The sequence below is a fragment of the Mustela erminea genome, chromosome 11, assembly GCF_009829155.1.
Source record: "Mustela erminea isolate mMusErm1 chromosome 11, mMusErm1.Pri, whole genome shotgun sequence".
NCBI lineage: Eukaryota > Metazoa > Chordata > Mammalia > Carnivora > Mustelidae > Mustela > Mustela erminea.
In genome coordinates, this window is record NC_045624.1 from 80,914,229 (window position 1) to 80,929,698 (window position 15,470).

General features: G+C 32.6%; 1 protein-coding gene across 4 annotated transcripts in view; it reads left to right on the forward strand.

The window, feature by feature from the left end:
• Positions 1–15,470, forward strand: part of HGF (hepatocyte growth factor) — a 102,449-nt gene that overhangs the window by 53,093 nt on the left and 33,886 nt on the right. For all 4 annotated transcript variants that reach the window (XM_032304975.1, XM_032304974.1, XM_032304977.1 and 1 more), the window contains 4 exons: positions 2,769–2,871; positions 7,367–7,500; positions 12,694–12,732; positions 13,925–14,021. In XM_032304975.1, coding sequence (XP_032160866.1) covers positions 2,769–2,871; positions 7,367–7,500; positions 12,694–12,732; positions 13,925–14,021 — 373 coding nt within the window. The remainder of the gene's footprint in view (positions 1–2,768; positions 2,872–7,366; positions 7,501–12,693; positions 12,733–13,924; positions 14,022–15,470) is intronic.

Genomic DNA, 15,470 nt, shown 5'->3' on the forward strand with positions numbered 1-15,470 from the left:
ACTTTGAGAAACAAACTGAGGGGTTTAGAAGGGAGGGAGATGGGGAGATAGGTGAGATGGTGGTGGGTATTGTGGAGGGCATGGATTGCACGGAGCACTGGGTGTGGTACATAATAAATCTTGGAACACTGAAAAAATAAAATTAAAAAACAGAAAACAAAAGTGCAGTGATAGTGAGGAGGATCTCTTCTTCCAATATAGAAAAAATATATGCAAAAAACCCAAAAATGTATACAAAATAGTACTAGTATATTGCATTGCACAATTATGTTTTTTTTTTTAATAACATGAAATAATACATTATTGGGGCTGTGAATTATTGGGTCTGTGAATCGTCAGGCTCACAATTACTTTCTTAAGTAAGAATTTATCTAACAGCTAAATATTTAAACTTTCCTAATATCAGAAAACAAAAACAAAAACAAAAACAAAACACCATCAGAGGAAAATGTTTTCATTATCATAGTCTGCTTATGTACGAGAAATGAATTTTATAAGTTTATGCTTTCTGAAAGCAGTTTTATTGTGTGCTGGAATGACTGCTATGTTTTGTGTAGCAAATCTTATCCTATTTGTGTTTTTATATTTAAGACTAATTCCTTACAGTGCTATTATGAAACATCTATGGATTTGAAAACATTACTGTTGAATATACTTATTATATTTCTTTTTAACTATGTTAATTGATTCTTGAACAAATTATTAAATTATTTAAAATTTTTATTAAGACTTGTACTTATTTATTATGATTATAAAGCATATTTAAAGGCAATGATGATAGACTATGGTTTACCAAGTTATTTTTCTTAAGATTTTAGTTATTTATTTGAGAGAGAGCAAGCAGGAGCAGGGGTGGGGCAGCAGGAGAAGAAGGGAGCTTGACGTGGGGCTCAGTCCTAGGACCCCAGGATCATGGCCTGAGCCAAAGGTAGATGTGTAACCAACAGAGCCACCCAGGAGTCTGGTTTACCAAGTTTAAAAAAGAAATACTCTTGATGTATATTTGTAGATAACATTTTATGGCCAAATCTACAGTCCTCAGTCATATAAAAATCAGGAATGTTTAATAGGTAGTCACTTTTTAAATATATGTTATTAATTTAAAATTTGGAACAGTGTTTCTTTTTAAATATAGAACTGCAACTCAATATGTTTGGAAGAACTTGACTTCTTTTTCATGTTATTTTAAAATTAGGAATATGGATGCTTCTTTCAATGTTTAATAAAACATAAATTACTCATTAAAAAAAATTGAAAAAACCACATGGGACACAGTAAAAGGCACAGAAGTCTGTTTAAAGTGGCTTCCATCAGCTAACTTTGGAATAACTTTGAGCATCCGAATGAGCAACAGGAATAGATTATTTCTCATGCCAAGTACAAAGAGGCCATAAGAGTCTCTATGCATAGTCCCACTTCTACTGCAGGCACTACTATTAGTAGTAGTAGCAGCAGTGGCTCCAGCAGCACCAGTGGTAGTAATAGAATACTTATATGGAAGGAGTAGAAGAGAAGGAAAAACTCTTATTTGCAGAAAAATGATCATCAATAAAGAGATGTAGAAAGTTGGAAAACAACTATTTTTTAAAATTTTTTATAAACATATAACATATTTTTATCCCCAGGGGTACAGGTCTGCGAATCACCAGGTTTACACACTTCACAGCACTCACCAAAGCACATACCTTCCCCAATGTCCATAACCCCACCCCCCTTCTCCCAACCCCCCTCCCCCAAGCAACCCTCAGTTTGTTTTGTGAGATTAAGAGTCACTTATGGTTTGTCTCCCTCCTAATGCCATCTTGTTTGAAAACAACTATTTTTTTTAAGATTTTATTTATTTATTTGACAGACAGAGATCACAAGTAGGCAGAGAGGCAGGCAGAGAGAGAGAAGAGGAAGCAGGCGCTCCACTGAGCAGAGAGCCCAATTCCGTGCTCTATCCCAGGACCCTGAAATCATGACCTGAGCCAAAGACAGGCTTAACCCACTGAGCCACCCAGATGCCCAAAAAACAACTATTTTAAAACCAACCTAGTAGTGACTGATGCATGCAAAAGTAATCACAGTATGCCTAAGCCATTTTATGAAAATTTCTTTGTAAGTAAGATACTTACTCAGTCTCAGAGGTCCCAACAATTTTCCTTTACATCCTTTAACCAAGCTATCAAGGTCACCACCAACAATGGAACAAAGTAATATCAGATGTCAAGAGATAAAATGCTCTGAAAAGGACAATATATCTTCTATGCCCCAATCCTGTCCTTAACTTGATTTTTATCATGAAAGAATAATCAGACAAAATAGAATTAAAGAGCACTTGCAAAACAGCTGGCTTGGGTGACTCAGAATGTTAATTTCATGAAAGACAAAAACCCAAACACAATAAATGTGACGAGTATATGAGTGTTCATTGTATCATTCTTGTGACTTTTCTGTGGAGAAAATTTTTCCAAAGAAAATGTTGGGAAATATATATGTCATTCTAAAAATTCCCATTTCTTTGGTATCCGTAAGGGCCACTCATTAATTTTTTTCTTTGATTATTTTTAAAATCTGTAATGAAATCCATAAACCCTTATTTAAGGAAGAAGAAATTTGGCTGAAAATAAAGACAGTTTAATCTGAAATATTTGAGTATCTTTGATTTGCACAGAGTGTGTTGTCAACTTTTATGTTGACTTTCATGAATTTGCATGCTTTTAATAAATGTTTTTGTTCTATACTTCCTTGTATTCACTAGTCCTTTTCATGTATTTTATGTTTAGATTGTTATCGTGGGAATGGCAAAAATTACATGGGCAATTTATCCAAAACCCGATCTGGACTAACATGTTCGATGTGGGAGAAGAACATGGAAGACTTACACAGGTGTGTAAATATCTTTCTTTCAATACATAATATGTAGTGATGATAGCAGATAGCGTATTCAGATATGCACGTTGCCATTTCTTTAATTTCTCTTATACATTATAGTAAGCTCATAAAAACATTAGATTTGTTTTTCTGTGCAACTCAACTTAGTGTATTCCCTTCATGTAACAACCTTTTTTCTTTATAAAGATTTATTTATTTATGGGAGAGAGAGAGAGTGAGATAGAAAGCAGGAAGGCGAGAGGGGCAGAAGGAGAGAGAGAATCCTAAAGAAAACTCCCCATGGGAGCCTGACCTGGAGATCATGACCTGAGTTGACATCAAGAGTCAGCCACTTAACTAACTGAGCCACCCAGGTGCCCCCAAACTTTTAAATAAGCAGTTCAATCTAGAACATTTTTATTGAATGTTTACGATGTGTTCTGTGGTAGATGCCCATGGGAGACATTAATAAAAATTGGACATACATTTTGGCTTCACCGTCAAGGATGATATGGTCATGTTGAAACAACTGTATAATTTGATAAGACAGTGCATAATTAAGTGGCAAATCTAGTATTTCAAATAGTACATTATATGATTGTGTTCTCATAATTATTAACATCAGTTCATGAAAAATTAGTAAGTGACCATCTTCATGGACATATATACCTTAAATATCCACTTAACTATTAAAAACTTAATAGAAACAGATTTCCTGGTATAGCTTTATTTTGACATATTAAATTTTTCTACAACTAAAGAAAGGTATTATATGTAATTGAAAAAAATTATATATTTCAGAGAATTAGAGATTTTGACATTGGACATATTCAGAGAAAAATATGTATGCCATTCCACCCTAGCAATAGTGTTTGAAATTACTAAAGAAGTCTGAGACATACTTGTGACAAAAAACTGAATTTTTCCAAAATCCCAGAATAGATTATGCAGTAGAATAGAAGGAAAAAGTTAGTATCATATGATCAAGCACTTATGCCATGGTTGCCATATGTGAGTTATTATCTTATTTGGCCATCACAATCCTACGTAGAAGATATTTCTATATGTGTGAAAAAGAAAGGGCTCCAAGAGGTTCAGTTATTTTGCTTCTAGTCTTACTTTAATTTTAACTTGATTCTCTTCCAAAATGTATTTACTAGTGGATGATACAGTTTCGATTAATTTACTTTATAAACAGTGATAGTTCTAAAGCAGTGCTCTCCAACATAAATACAGATTTCACATATGTAAGTTGCATGTGCACTTTTGTTTTCTAATAGCTACATTTAAAGGAGTACAAATGAATAGGCAAGACTTTTTTAGCTAATATTTCTTATTAATTAAATGTCTCTAAAAGCATTTTCATTTCAGTATGTATTCAATATGAAAATTGTTAATGAGTTTTTTACGTTTTCATATTAAGTCTTTAAGATCTAGTATGCATAATTATAAATACTACTGTAACTGTTAATTAGAATGTAATTCTACAATAATTCCATTTTAATTATTAAATAGAAATAAAAATCACAAAACTTTTCATCATTTTATCTATGGTAATTTTGTAGCTCTATTTCATAATCCTGAGTAGAGAATATGCTTCCAAACTGCAAGAACAACACCAAAATAAGTCTAAAACAAAATAACCAAATTAGACTGCCTCTCTATTTGGGCTAGCCACATACCAATGCTTCAGTAGCCACATGTGGCTAGTAGCTACTGTTTTGGGACACTGCAGCTCTAAGAGTTCAAAGATAATGCAGAATTCTAACCTCATGGATCTCACACTCCAGAATGCCAGCCAACAGCAAATGTCCATACCATATTATAAAAATCATGAAAAATAGCATATTTTATGCCATGAGAGTGCAAAGAAGTGTCTAGACTTAGATGGTCAGGAAGGCTTCCTAGAGAAAGAGAAAGTAATTAGAACATATATGTTAAGTAGAAGTTTGTCAAAGGAAGTGTAGAAGGAGCATACATAAGGCAGAAAGAGTAGCTTGCCCCAAAGCCCAAAGATTGAATCGTTTGAAAATCAGAAATAATTTTGGTAAGGTTGAAAAAAAAAAGGTATATTATAGATGAAGAGAAAATATTTTTAATATACAAAAATTCTGGAAACTAAAAAGTTAAGGACCAAAAAACTTAAGTAATGAACAAAACACGTTGAGATTAAAAAAAAATGTATATATAAATTCCCTTCAAACACATGGAAATTGTGCTTAAATTCACATATAATGAAAGCATCCTTGGCACCTATTTCTTTCTTTCTTTCTCTCTTTCTCTTTCTTTCTTTTTCTTTCTTTCTTTCTCTTTCTTTCTTTCTTTCTTTCTTTCTTTCTTTCTTTCTTTCTTTCTTTCTTTCACTTTCTTACTTTCTTTCAAGATTTTTGACAGACAGAGATCATAAGCAGGCAGAGAAACAGGCAGAGAGAGAGAGAGAGGAGGAAGCAGGCTCCCCGCTGAGCAGAGAGCCCGATGCGGGGCTCGATCCCAGAACCCTAGGATCATGACCTGAACTGAAGGCAGAGGCTTTAACCCACTGAGTCACCCAGGCACCCCAATCACCTATTTCTTATCTTCTCTTATTTTTCATCACTAAAACAAATTTGTCATTTGTCATTTGTCTTTTTATTTAAATATGTGTTTTGGAGGCACCTGGGTGGCTCAGTTGGTTAAGCATCTCTCTTGATTTTGGCTAAAGTCATGATTTCAGGGTCCTGAGATCAAGCCCAGTGTTGGGCTCTTCAGTGGGCATGGAACATGCTTAAGATTCTCTGTCTCCCTCTCCCTCTGCTCCCCACCAACCCCCATCTTTTTTTTTTTTTTTTTTTGGTAAAAAAAAAAGAAAGATAGTGTAATTTGGTTAATGTCCACAGAAAAGGAACTCTGCAGTAGCAAGACAATATACAGCCTTGTAAGCTGTGTTAAGAACTTTGGATTTTATCTTAAGCGTTAAGATCATTACAGAATTTTAAATGAAAATTAGCATGAAGAAGATTGAATGTTAATTTCAACACTGCTATTTGGTGGCTCTAGCTCTTATGAATTTGTGAGAGACAATTATACTGACTCTGCCTTCAGAAATCTCTGAAGATTTGGACATTAGAAACTTGATATTTTTATGGCAGAAGAATTTACACCTCAAAAATTAGCAAGGACAGCAAATAAAGATTTCTTAAACATCTCAGAGTCTCCTTTTAAACATTATCAACATATAAATGGAAATACATAGCATATTTATTTAGGGAACTCATAGTTATAACTCATAGTTATAATTCAGGGAATGTGGGTTGGACATTCAGAAATTGTTGAAAGTCATTTGAAAACAATTTGCAGTGAATTGATGAATGGTTAAGTCTCATGGTACCATTTTGGTTTAAGAATAAACTGCAATTGGGTAAGGACATTATACAGAATGGTGGTTTGAACACTGATTCTGGAAAGAGCCATTTGTTAAAACCTCTGCTCCACTGCGTATAAGCCATGTGATTTCAGAAAAATTGTTTTCTGTGGATTTCTATTTCATCAAATATAAATTAGCATAATCATAGAGCCAGTCCCATTAGGTTGGTCTATGGTTATATATGTAAATCACATAAAATATAATCTAGCACATAGTAAGTACTATTTGTGTTTGCTGTTATTATTGGTCTAGGAAATGAACCTGAGTTTGGAAAGATAGTCCAACTTTACCTGACTAAGCTCTTTCCAGTTTTTAAATGATCCATTAGTGACATTCAAGCACAGTCATAATTAATAATCCAAAACAATTCAGTTACTTGTGTAGTTTTCATGACTTGGTCAGGATGGCCATTTGGAATTTGGCTTTATTAATCTTATCAAAATAAATACTGATACTTTATGACTGTGCATGATCTAATAAAATAAGAGTATTTTTGCTTTCCTTTTGTAATAAACTTATTTAAGATGTAAAGTGAGAAACTGTTACTCGGTTAACTGTCAAAAACTCATATATTGTAACTATATAATCACTGAGAGTTTAGATTTTAATTATTTCATTAACACACTATTATTAATTTTTAGTGTATCTTTCTGTCCTGTCATGATTTTGCTAGTAATGCTTTTTGTGTTTCTGAAACATGAAAAATGATTTTGCAATAGCTTGCATTTTCTATGTATTTTATGACTTTGATCTTTTTTGTCATCTGCTCTTTCTCTGGCAGTGCTTCTCCATTTCTATGCATAAGGGTGTTGGTTTTCACCTTGCCACTATACTTATTAAATAGAAGAAAAATCACAAAATATTCCATCATTTTATCTATCAAAATTTTGTAGCCTTATTTCATAATTCTGAGTAAAGAACATGCTTCCAAGCTGGAAGAACAACAAAATAAGTCTAAAACAATATAACCAAAATTCACACCAAATAGAAGTTTGTGTTGTATCTATAATGAAAGTTATGTGCTAGGATTTTATCTTCTTGGTGACAGTTTGTTTCTGTTGGACGCAGTGAGCATCTTGTGATGTTTAGAGTGTGTTGTTTATGCAGGCATATCTTCTGGGAACCAGATGCTAGTAAGCTGAATAAGAATTACTGTCGGAATCCTGATGATGATGCCCATGGTCCCTGGTGTTACACAGGAAATCCTCTCATTCCTTGGGATTATTGTCCTATTTCTCGTTGTGAGTATTTTTAATGACCTTCTTCGGGTGAAATATTTTAAATACTCTGAATCTCCTTTAAATTGATATCTCATTCAGAGGAGGAAATACAGGAGGGCTGGAATCAATCCTAAAGTGGGGATGCATTCCAGACAACAATAACAACAACACACACACACACACGCATGCATGCATGTGCACCCCTTTCTTCGTCTCTCCTATAGACAAGGAGACATTCTGCTGACCTTTTAAAAAAGATTTTCCTCCTCAGAAGATCCTCATTTGAAATCCAGAAGCAATAAATAGCCATCATTTTAATATGACTGCACCAGAAAAGACCCCCCTCCCAATACTAACTGTTCAAGCTATAGCGGAGCTCTAACAAAGCCCCTGCCCACTAACAGACCCATCAACAGACCTGAGATACTGTTGTTTTCACTTTCTTCTCAGTGCATTAGCCAAAGACCAAAGAGCCTAGAATATCCCATCCACATCTCTGAGTCAAAGATGATTTCTTTTGAAGATGATTTTTTAAAAGAGTATCAGTGTGTAAAGTAAAAGATATGTAAAATATATATGTCTCATTTAAAGAGCTCCTATATATTGATAAGAAAAAATGAGATAATTTAGGAGAAAAATGAAGAAAATAAATCTTCAAGAATAAGTATAATTAATAAACAAATAAAATACATTAAAGCTTAATAGTAAGAAAAAGTGAAATTTTAGTAGCATAAGGTCATTTTCACCAATCAGGTTGGCAAATAAGAAAATAATAGTTAATGCCCAATATTAGTGAAGTTCTGGATAGTCAGAATCTTCAATACTGTGCTACTTTGTGAATTGAAAACTTGTCTGAAAGTCAATTTTGAGAAATGTCTCGGGATTTTTCAACATAGGCACTACTGATATTTTGTACGGCAGGAATCTTTGGTGTAGGAAGCTGTCCTATGCACTATAAAATATTTGGTGGTGTCCCTGGCCTCTGCCCACTAGGTGTCAATAAAGCCACCCCTTCCTCCAGTCATGAGAACCAAAAACTATCTTCAGACATTGCCAAGAGTCCCCCTGGGGAACAAAGTCATCCCCAATGAGTACCACTGAATAATATATATTGAGATGGAAGTATATCCTCTGTATGATATTGAGTGAAAAAGGCTTATTATAAAGCTGTGTCAGTAGCGAAAGATCGTTTTACTAGATTACATATCTCATAGCTCTGTGTTTATAACAAAAATACTTTTTTAAAAGATTTTATTTATTTATTTGACAGAGAGAGAGATCAAGAGAAAGAACACAGGCAGGGGGTGTGGGAGAGAGAGAAGCAGGCTCCTTGCAAGCAAGGGAGCCTGATGTGGAGCTCAATCCCAGGACCCTGGCATCATGACCTGAGTCGAAGGCAGATGCTTAACAACTGAATCACCCAGGTGCCCCTATAACACACATCTTTAAACACTATGTTAAACTATCTCCTGTCTAAAAATGACATATTTGCATAAGTTCAATAGGAGTCCTCTTTAGGAATGTTTCTCTTCGTGGATGGGGAGAATGAGTGAAATAGGTGATGGGGATTAAGGAGTACACTTATTTTGATGAGCACTGAGTAATGAATACAACTGTTGAATCACCATATTGTACACCTGAAACTAGTATAGTAACACTGTATGTTAACTATACTGGGATTAAAATTTTAAAAACTAAATAAATAAATAAAATTAAAAGAGTGTTTATTAATAAAATTAAAAGAATGTTTTTCGTGTGAGAAAAGCTAGTAGCGAGTACCTTGACAATAGGAACAGAAGTACCGATTTTAAAAAGATTAGATTGAAGAAATGGTGTTTGCTTTAAAACATGAAATACAAACACATAATTTATGGCAAATTAAAGAGATAATTTCTCACCTTAACTGGAAACAGTAGTCATGTTTCATGAAACTTTAGCATAAAAAGGCATATTTCTTAAATATGACCTTCATCTAGTATGTCTATAATTAAGATTTAGAACTTCCCAACCTATTTTGAAGAAATAAGTTATTTATATAATGGTAAATAAATGTGTAAATAAAGGTGTTTACCTTATAGGTTTGGAAAGAAATAGCGTATCATACTATTATATTTTATACCATCAGCTGTAATCATAGCCTTTCAAATTAATTCATGTGTTCCTAATTTTCTATTTTTTTAGTATTAGGGTTTGCATAGGTTCTGAAAATGTTCTTCTTTAAAAGGTATCTTTCTAGTTTTAACACTACAAAGCAAAGCTACTACCTCTCTGGGACATATATCTTTTTAATGATTAAATTATTGTTTTTTATAAATATTAGCTTTACCTGATGGTACCTTTTGATGAATTGTGAATCTTAATCTATGATTAAGAATAACAGAGGCTAATAAAATATCCAATGGTTTAGAAAGAAGGAAAAAATGTCAGTCTTCTAAGACAGTTCTATTGCATGTAGACACAGAGAAAAATGCTCTTGTAGAATTGAACTGTGATTTGGCTTATAAATCTGACAAAGGACTCTAATAATTTAAATGTTTTCAAAACATACTTTCAACTAACATTTTAAAACTAAAGGTTAGTAATGTGCTATTGGAAGACTTCAGAGTGTCACTAGCATATGATTAAATGTTATTGCAGATAACTCATTTTTATTTCAATATATTCTGAACATAATTTCAATAAATATTTTTATACTGTCATTTTTCTAAATAATATTTATAGCCAGGATTTATTTACACATTCCTGCTGGTGAAAGGCTAATCAGATTTATCTTTAGAAGATTTGAGTTCTTATTTATTTAACTGTAGAGGCTGTATAAATCATTTTCATACTATACATTTGTATTATAAAACATATAAAAATTTTTATTTCTTTTTAAAAAATGCTTACAGAGTATTACTTAGCATACATTTTAAAAATGATCAGATATGTAAAAATAAAATTACAGAAATGTCTATATATTAATCTATACATATACACACTTTGTAGATCTTGGAAAAATACTCAGTATTAAATACTTAGAGTGTAGTGGTTAAGAGCTTCAACTCCAACTTCCTGGTTAAGAATTTCAGTTCTCTCACTGTAATTGCCTTGGACAACTTAACTTTCATTTCAATTTGCATTATTATTCATTTATTAATAATTTTAAATTGAGTGGCTATTGTTTACAAACCCCATATTAGAACATGCTAAATATACAGCAATAGAAAAATATATTTTTCCTTCGGTTAGTTCTCAGTGTAGAGACATTTATGTATATATAATTATTTAACAAATATATATTCACATTAAAATATGTAATGAAAATGGGAACATATATACCTGCTTGGAGATATTTGTGATGTCCATAATGTTCTGAATTTGGTTGAAACTTTCAGAATACATTAAAGAAAGTTATTTTAGTAAGAACTCATATTTGGTTCTGAGGCCATATAAACACCCATACACACACACACACACACACACACACACACACAATTTACCTACACTTCTACAGGTAAGTTTTATTATTGACATGTTTCCCTTCAAATTTAAATTGAATTAATACTGCAGATTTGTATCATATATATATGATATATACATGAAAAATACATATATGATATATAAATTTCAGATTTTAGTACTGTGGTGGGGCAAAAAGAAGTAAAAATAGTATTTGATGGTAAAATGGCAAAGTCCTAGAGTGCAGTTTCCCAAAGTTTGGCTAAAAGTGTGCAAAAGAAGAACCTAAAATGTTTTTAAAAACTCATAATCTAGCCACCAATTCAGAATCTCTAGAAATCTGGTTTCAAGTGATATTTCAGCTTATTCTAAAGTATAAGAAATATTGGTTTAAAGGAAAAATATGTAAGTATAAAATAACTATAAATTATCAAATTCCCAAATATACAATATCTATGCATTTTTAAAATTTAAATACTGTAGTAAATTATAATAATGAAATATTTTGTTGACCTATTAACTTGATGTTTAGAAATAGAAAACTTGATATACAATTAAGGAGAAGTCTAGTCTTCTTCATCATAATACCAGAAGGAATAAACATCTAGTTTTTAATATTAGAATTTAAAGTAATTGATTTGAATGGAAAAACCAATATCCTTGATGTTTTAATGACCATAGTTGGCCTCAATCCTAATTTGTAGTATGAGCTAAAACACTGACCTCTGCTGACTCGAAGACAAAACCCTCCCCCAGGCTGCGCTAAAGGGAAAGGGAAATGATGAAATTTATATGTTTTCCTTTACACTTACTCATTTAAAATATCTAGATCTGGAAGATGAACATAAATAAAAGCTCTTTAGCATGTATTAATTCTCATGAGATTCCCCATAAATAACAATCAAATTTGCATGTATTACAAATGAATCCATATGCCATTATTGTTTTGTTGCCGGTTTATTTGAGCTCAGGGCATTTCCAGGGATTAACAACCAGCTGGGTCTAAACAGTGCCTGACTAAACTCTATGCCATCAATTCTGAACAGACAGACATTAAACTACAGGAAATGTCCTATGCCTCATTCATTATTGCATAAGTATTTTCTAATCCTAGCATCTTCCAAGCTTTTCTCTTTGCAGTCATTAAACCCCAGTAGAGAGGTTATGAAAAAGTAGTAAGTTATGAGGTTTTAGTTCTCTTTTTTCATACATTTTTATTACAGTATAGAAAAAACAATCTTTTAAATATTCTAATGAAACATAATTATATTTTGTTATCCCTCTTTTTCCATTAGTGACATTGATTTCTACCTTCTAGAATTCTTTTTTTTTTTTTTTAAAGATTTTATTTATTTATTTGACAGAGAGATCACAAGTAGGCAGAGAGGCAGGCAGAGAGAGAGGAGGAAGCCGGCTCCCCGCCGAGCAGAGAGCCTGATGTGGGGCTCGATCCCAGGACCCTGAGATCATGACCTGAGCCGAAGGCAGCGGCTTAACCCACTGAGCCGCCCAGGTGCCCCATACCTTCTAGAATTCTTGAAGAGTTCTCTGAAACATGATGTTTCAATTATCTTCAACCATATTAAAAAATACAAGTAATTTTCAGAAAAAATAAAAAGTGCCCAAATTACAGTAAATCTGTATGAATGGCCCAAGCAAACATTTGCATTTCAATATATAGTTTTGTTTCTATATAACAGAAATATGTATGTTTATGTATATGTATGTCTCTATATAACAGAAACATATATGTGTATAAATTTATTTTTACAGGTGAAGGTGATACCACACCTACAATAGTCAATTTGGACCGTAAGTAATCTTTTAAAATTATAGTTTATTTGACTCTCTACGTGTCAGAAATGATTTCATAATTTTCTTCATGGAAAAATTTCACTATATTAACTTCTATCATAAAAATAAATTAATCTATTTGTTTTTATTAATTTTTCTATGTACATGTGTAAAAGAGGTTACAAAGGCAACTACATACTGAATATCAAAATTCAATTCTCAGAAAATATAAGATGTTATATTTAACTTTGAAAAGAGCATTTCTCTTGTTTGTCATTTTGGACAAAATGTATGTAATGAATTTTCACCATCCTTTAAATTAAATCAGGCTGCTAAAGTTAGAAAGAATAAAATCAGAAGATCGGAAAATTATGCAGGGTGTCTATCCTACTTTATCTTTAAGGCTCTTTAAATGATCCACTAGGTAAAAGATGATACAAACTGAGAGGTTCAGTGAATCCTCAACTTAAGAAAATCTTTGGAGCTGCTTGTTTTTGATTTTCACATACTTCTTGAGCTGAAGGAAGATACTCAAGTGTTTTGACTTAAGAGACCACCTCCGTGTCCCAGGCTGAAGAAACAAATGGAAATTTTAGACCATACACAGGAATAGAAAGGATAAGGCAAGGAATATGGAGGAGGGTCAGGAAAAAGTTGACTCCAAAGAATTTGGTATTGTGTCATTTGGATGTAATGATCTGGACATAACAATTAAGTCATCTGGACATAATTTCAGTAAATACAATGTTGGTAAGCTGTTTCAAAATGGCTCTACATTCTTAACATAAAAATTCAGGAGTAACAAAAAAACAAATAGTTTTTTATTGAGGCTATTGATTTCCACTGACATTTAGAAATAACTGTGGTAAATGCAATTGTTTCATTTCATATTGAGATTTGTGAAAGAAATACAATTAGTGTTAGTCTTGAAGAGCCTGTACTGAGTGCTTGGTGAGCAAAATTATTGTCACTATGGAAATACCTAGAGTTGATTCATTTTTCTATGTTGCTTATCTCCTTAGATAAGCATAGAAAACATTTTAGGTCTGCTTTGACACTCCAGTCTTAAAACCTTCTTTCCCCCTAAATGTACTGATAAAATTACAGTAGTTACATTTCTTTAATTACCATTGCTTTTAAGAAACTGAGAGGCATTGATTATTTCAAAATGTTTTATTAAAATGTTATTTATCTTTGGTCCTCTTTTTAGATCCTGTAATATCTTGTGCCAAAACAAAACAATTACGAGTTGTAAATGGAATTCCAACGCGAACTAATGTAGGATGGATGGTTAGTTTGAAATACAGGTAATTATTAATAGACACAAATCGTATGTGTTTGGATTATTTCCAACAGGATGGTTGTAAGCACCCATTTGAGTGGGACACAAGAAGAGACTGACCGTATTCTGCTTGTTGAACATCCCTGGATTTTACAATATGTGCCTTCAGAGATAATGCCTTTTTAAATGTTCATGAGGCCCTATATGTGATAACACTATCTCTGATTGCAAGTGATGCTTCATAGTGTTTGAGAAAACACAACTACACAGAGAAACTACTTATACCTTGAAATCACTGTAATAGTTGTAATACACATGTAATTATTTTCCTAATCTAGGATATTATGATTTGACTTTCTTTTTTTTTTAAATTAATTTTTTATTTTTTATAAACATATATTTTTATCCCCAGGGGTACAGGTCTGTGAATCACCAGGTTTACACACTTCACAGCACTCACCAAAGCACATACCCTCCCCAATGTCCATAATCCCACCCCCTTCTCCCAAACCCCCTCCCCCCAGCAACCCTCAGTTTGTTTTGTGAGATTAAGAGTCACTTATGGTTTGTCTCCCTCCCAATCCCATCTTGTCCCTGATATGAGGAAGTGGTGATGCAACATGGGGGCTTAAGTGGGTAGGAGAAGAATCAATGATTTGACTTTCTAACACACCCATGCATAATCATACCAGAAATTTTACATTTGCTTTTTAATTTCTATTTTTTCATTGTAATTCAAATGAAAATAACAATTTTAAGTTCTAGAATATTTTATCATTTTTTTAAAAGTGACATGCTATACTGATAGTATGGTATATCAAACTATATTGATAGTTGACTAACCCTGCTATTATACTGTTCAGTATGAATAAAAAAAATTCTCATTGTCTATGTCTCAATGCTCTTGAGAATCGAAGATATGTTCTCAGTAATATCACTTTGCACAATATATTCTTATACAAAAATTAAGATTAGTAATTACAATTGAAGAATTAAATATTGACAATATGAGTTAAGTTAAAATCTGATCTTAAAAATTCCTATATACTACATATATTATGCCATATAGTAATCAGAATGTTAAAGTATCTTTGTATATGTCTCTACTGGAAACTCATCATACAACTTAACCCCAGATACACCTGAATTCAAACCACATTATCCCTTGTTTTAAAGATACCTCATGTTTTCCCCTCTAAGCCTTTAAGCCCTTGTTCCCACTAACTGTTGTAGCTTTCTTTCTCCATATTTGTGCCTGCAAAATCCTTCTCATTCTTCAGATACTAACTCAAATATCTCCTCTATTTGGTGACCTTTTTTGTTCCTTTACCTCTAACTTTCTAGAGTAGAGGAAGAAAGTACATCTTTTGCTACAATTAAACTCCTCAGTGACCTTTAGAATAAAGACAACTTGAATCCAAAGTTCTTTTATGAAGAAGCCAATTCTTAAGAAGCACGGAGTTTATATCCTTTT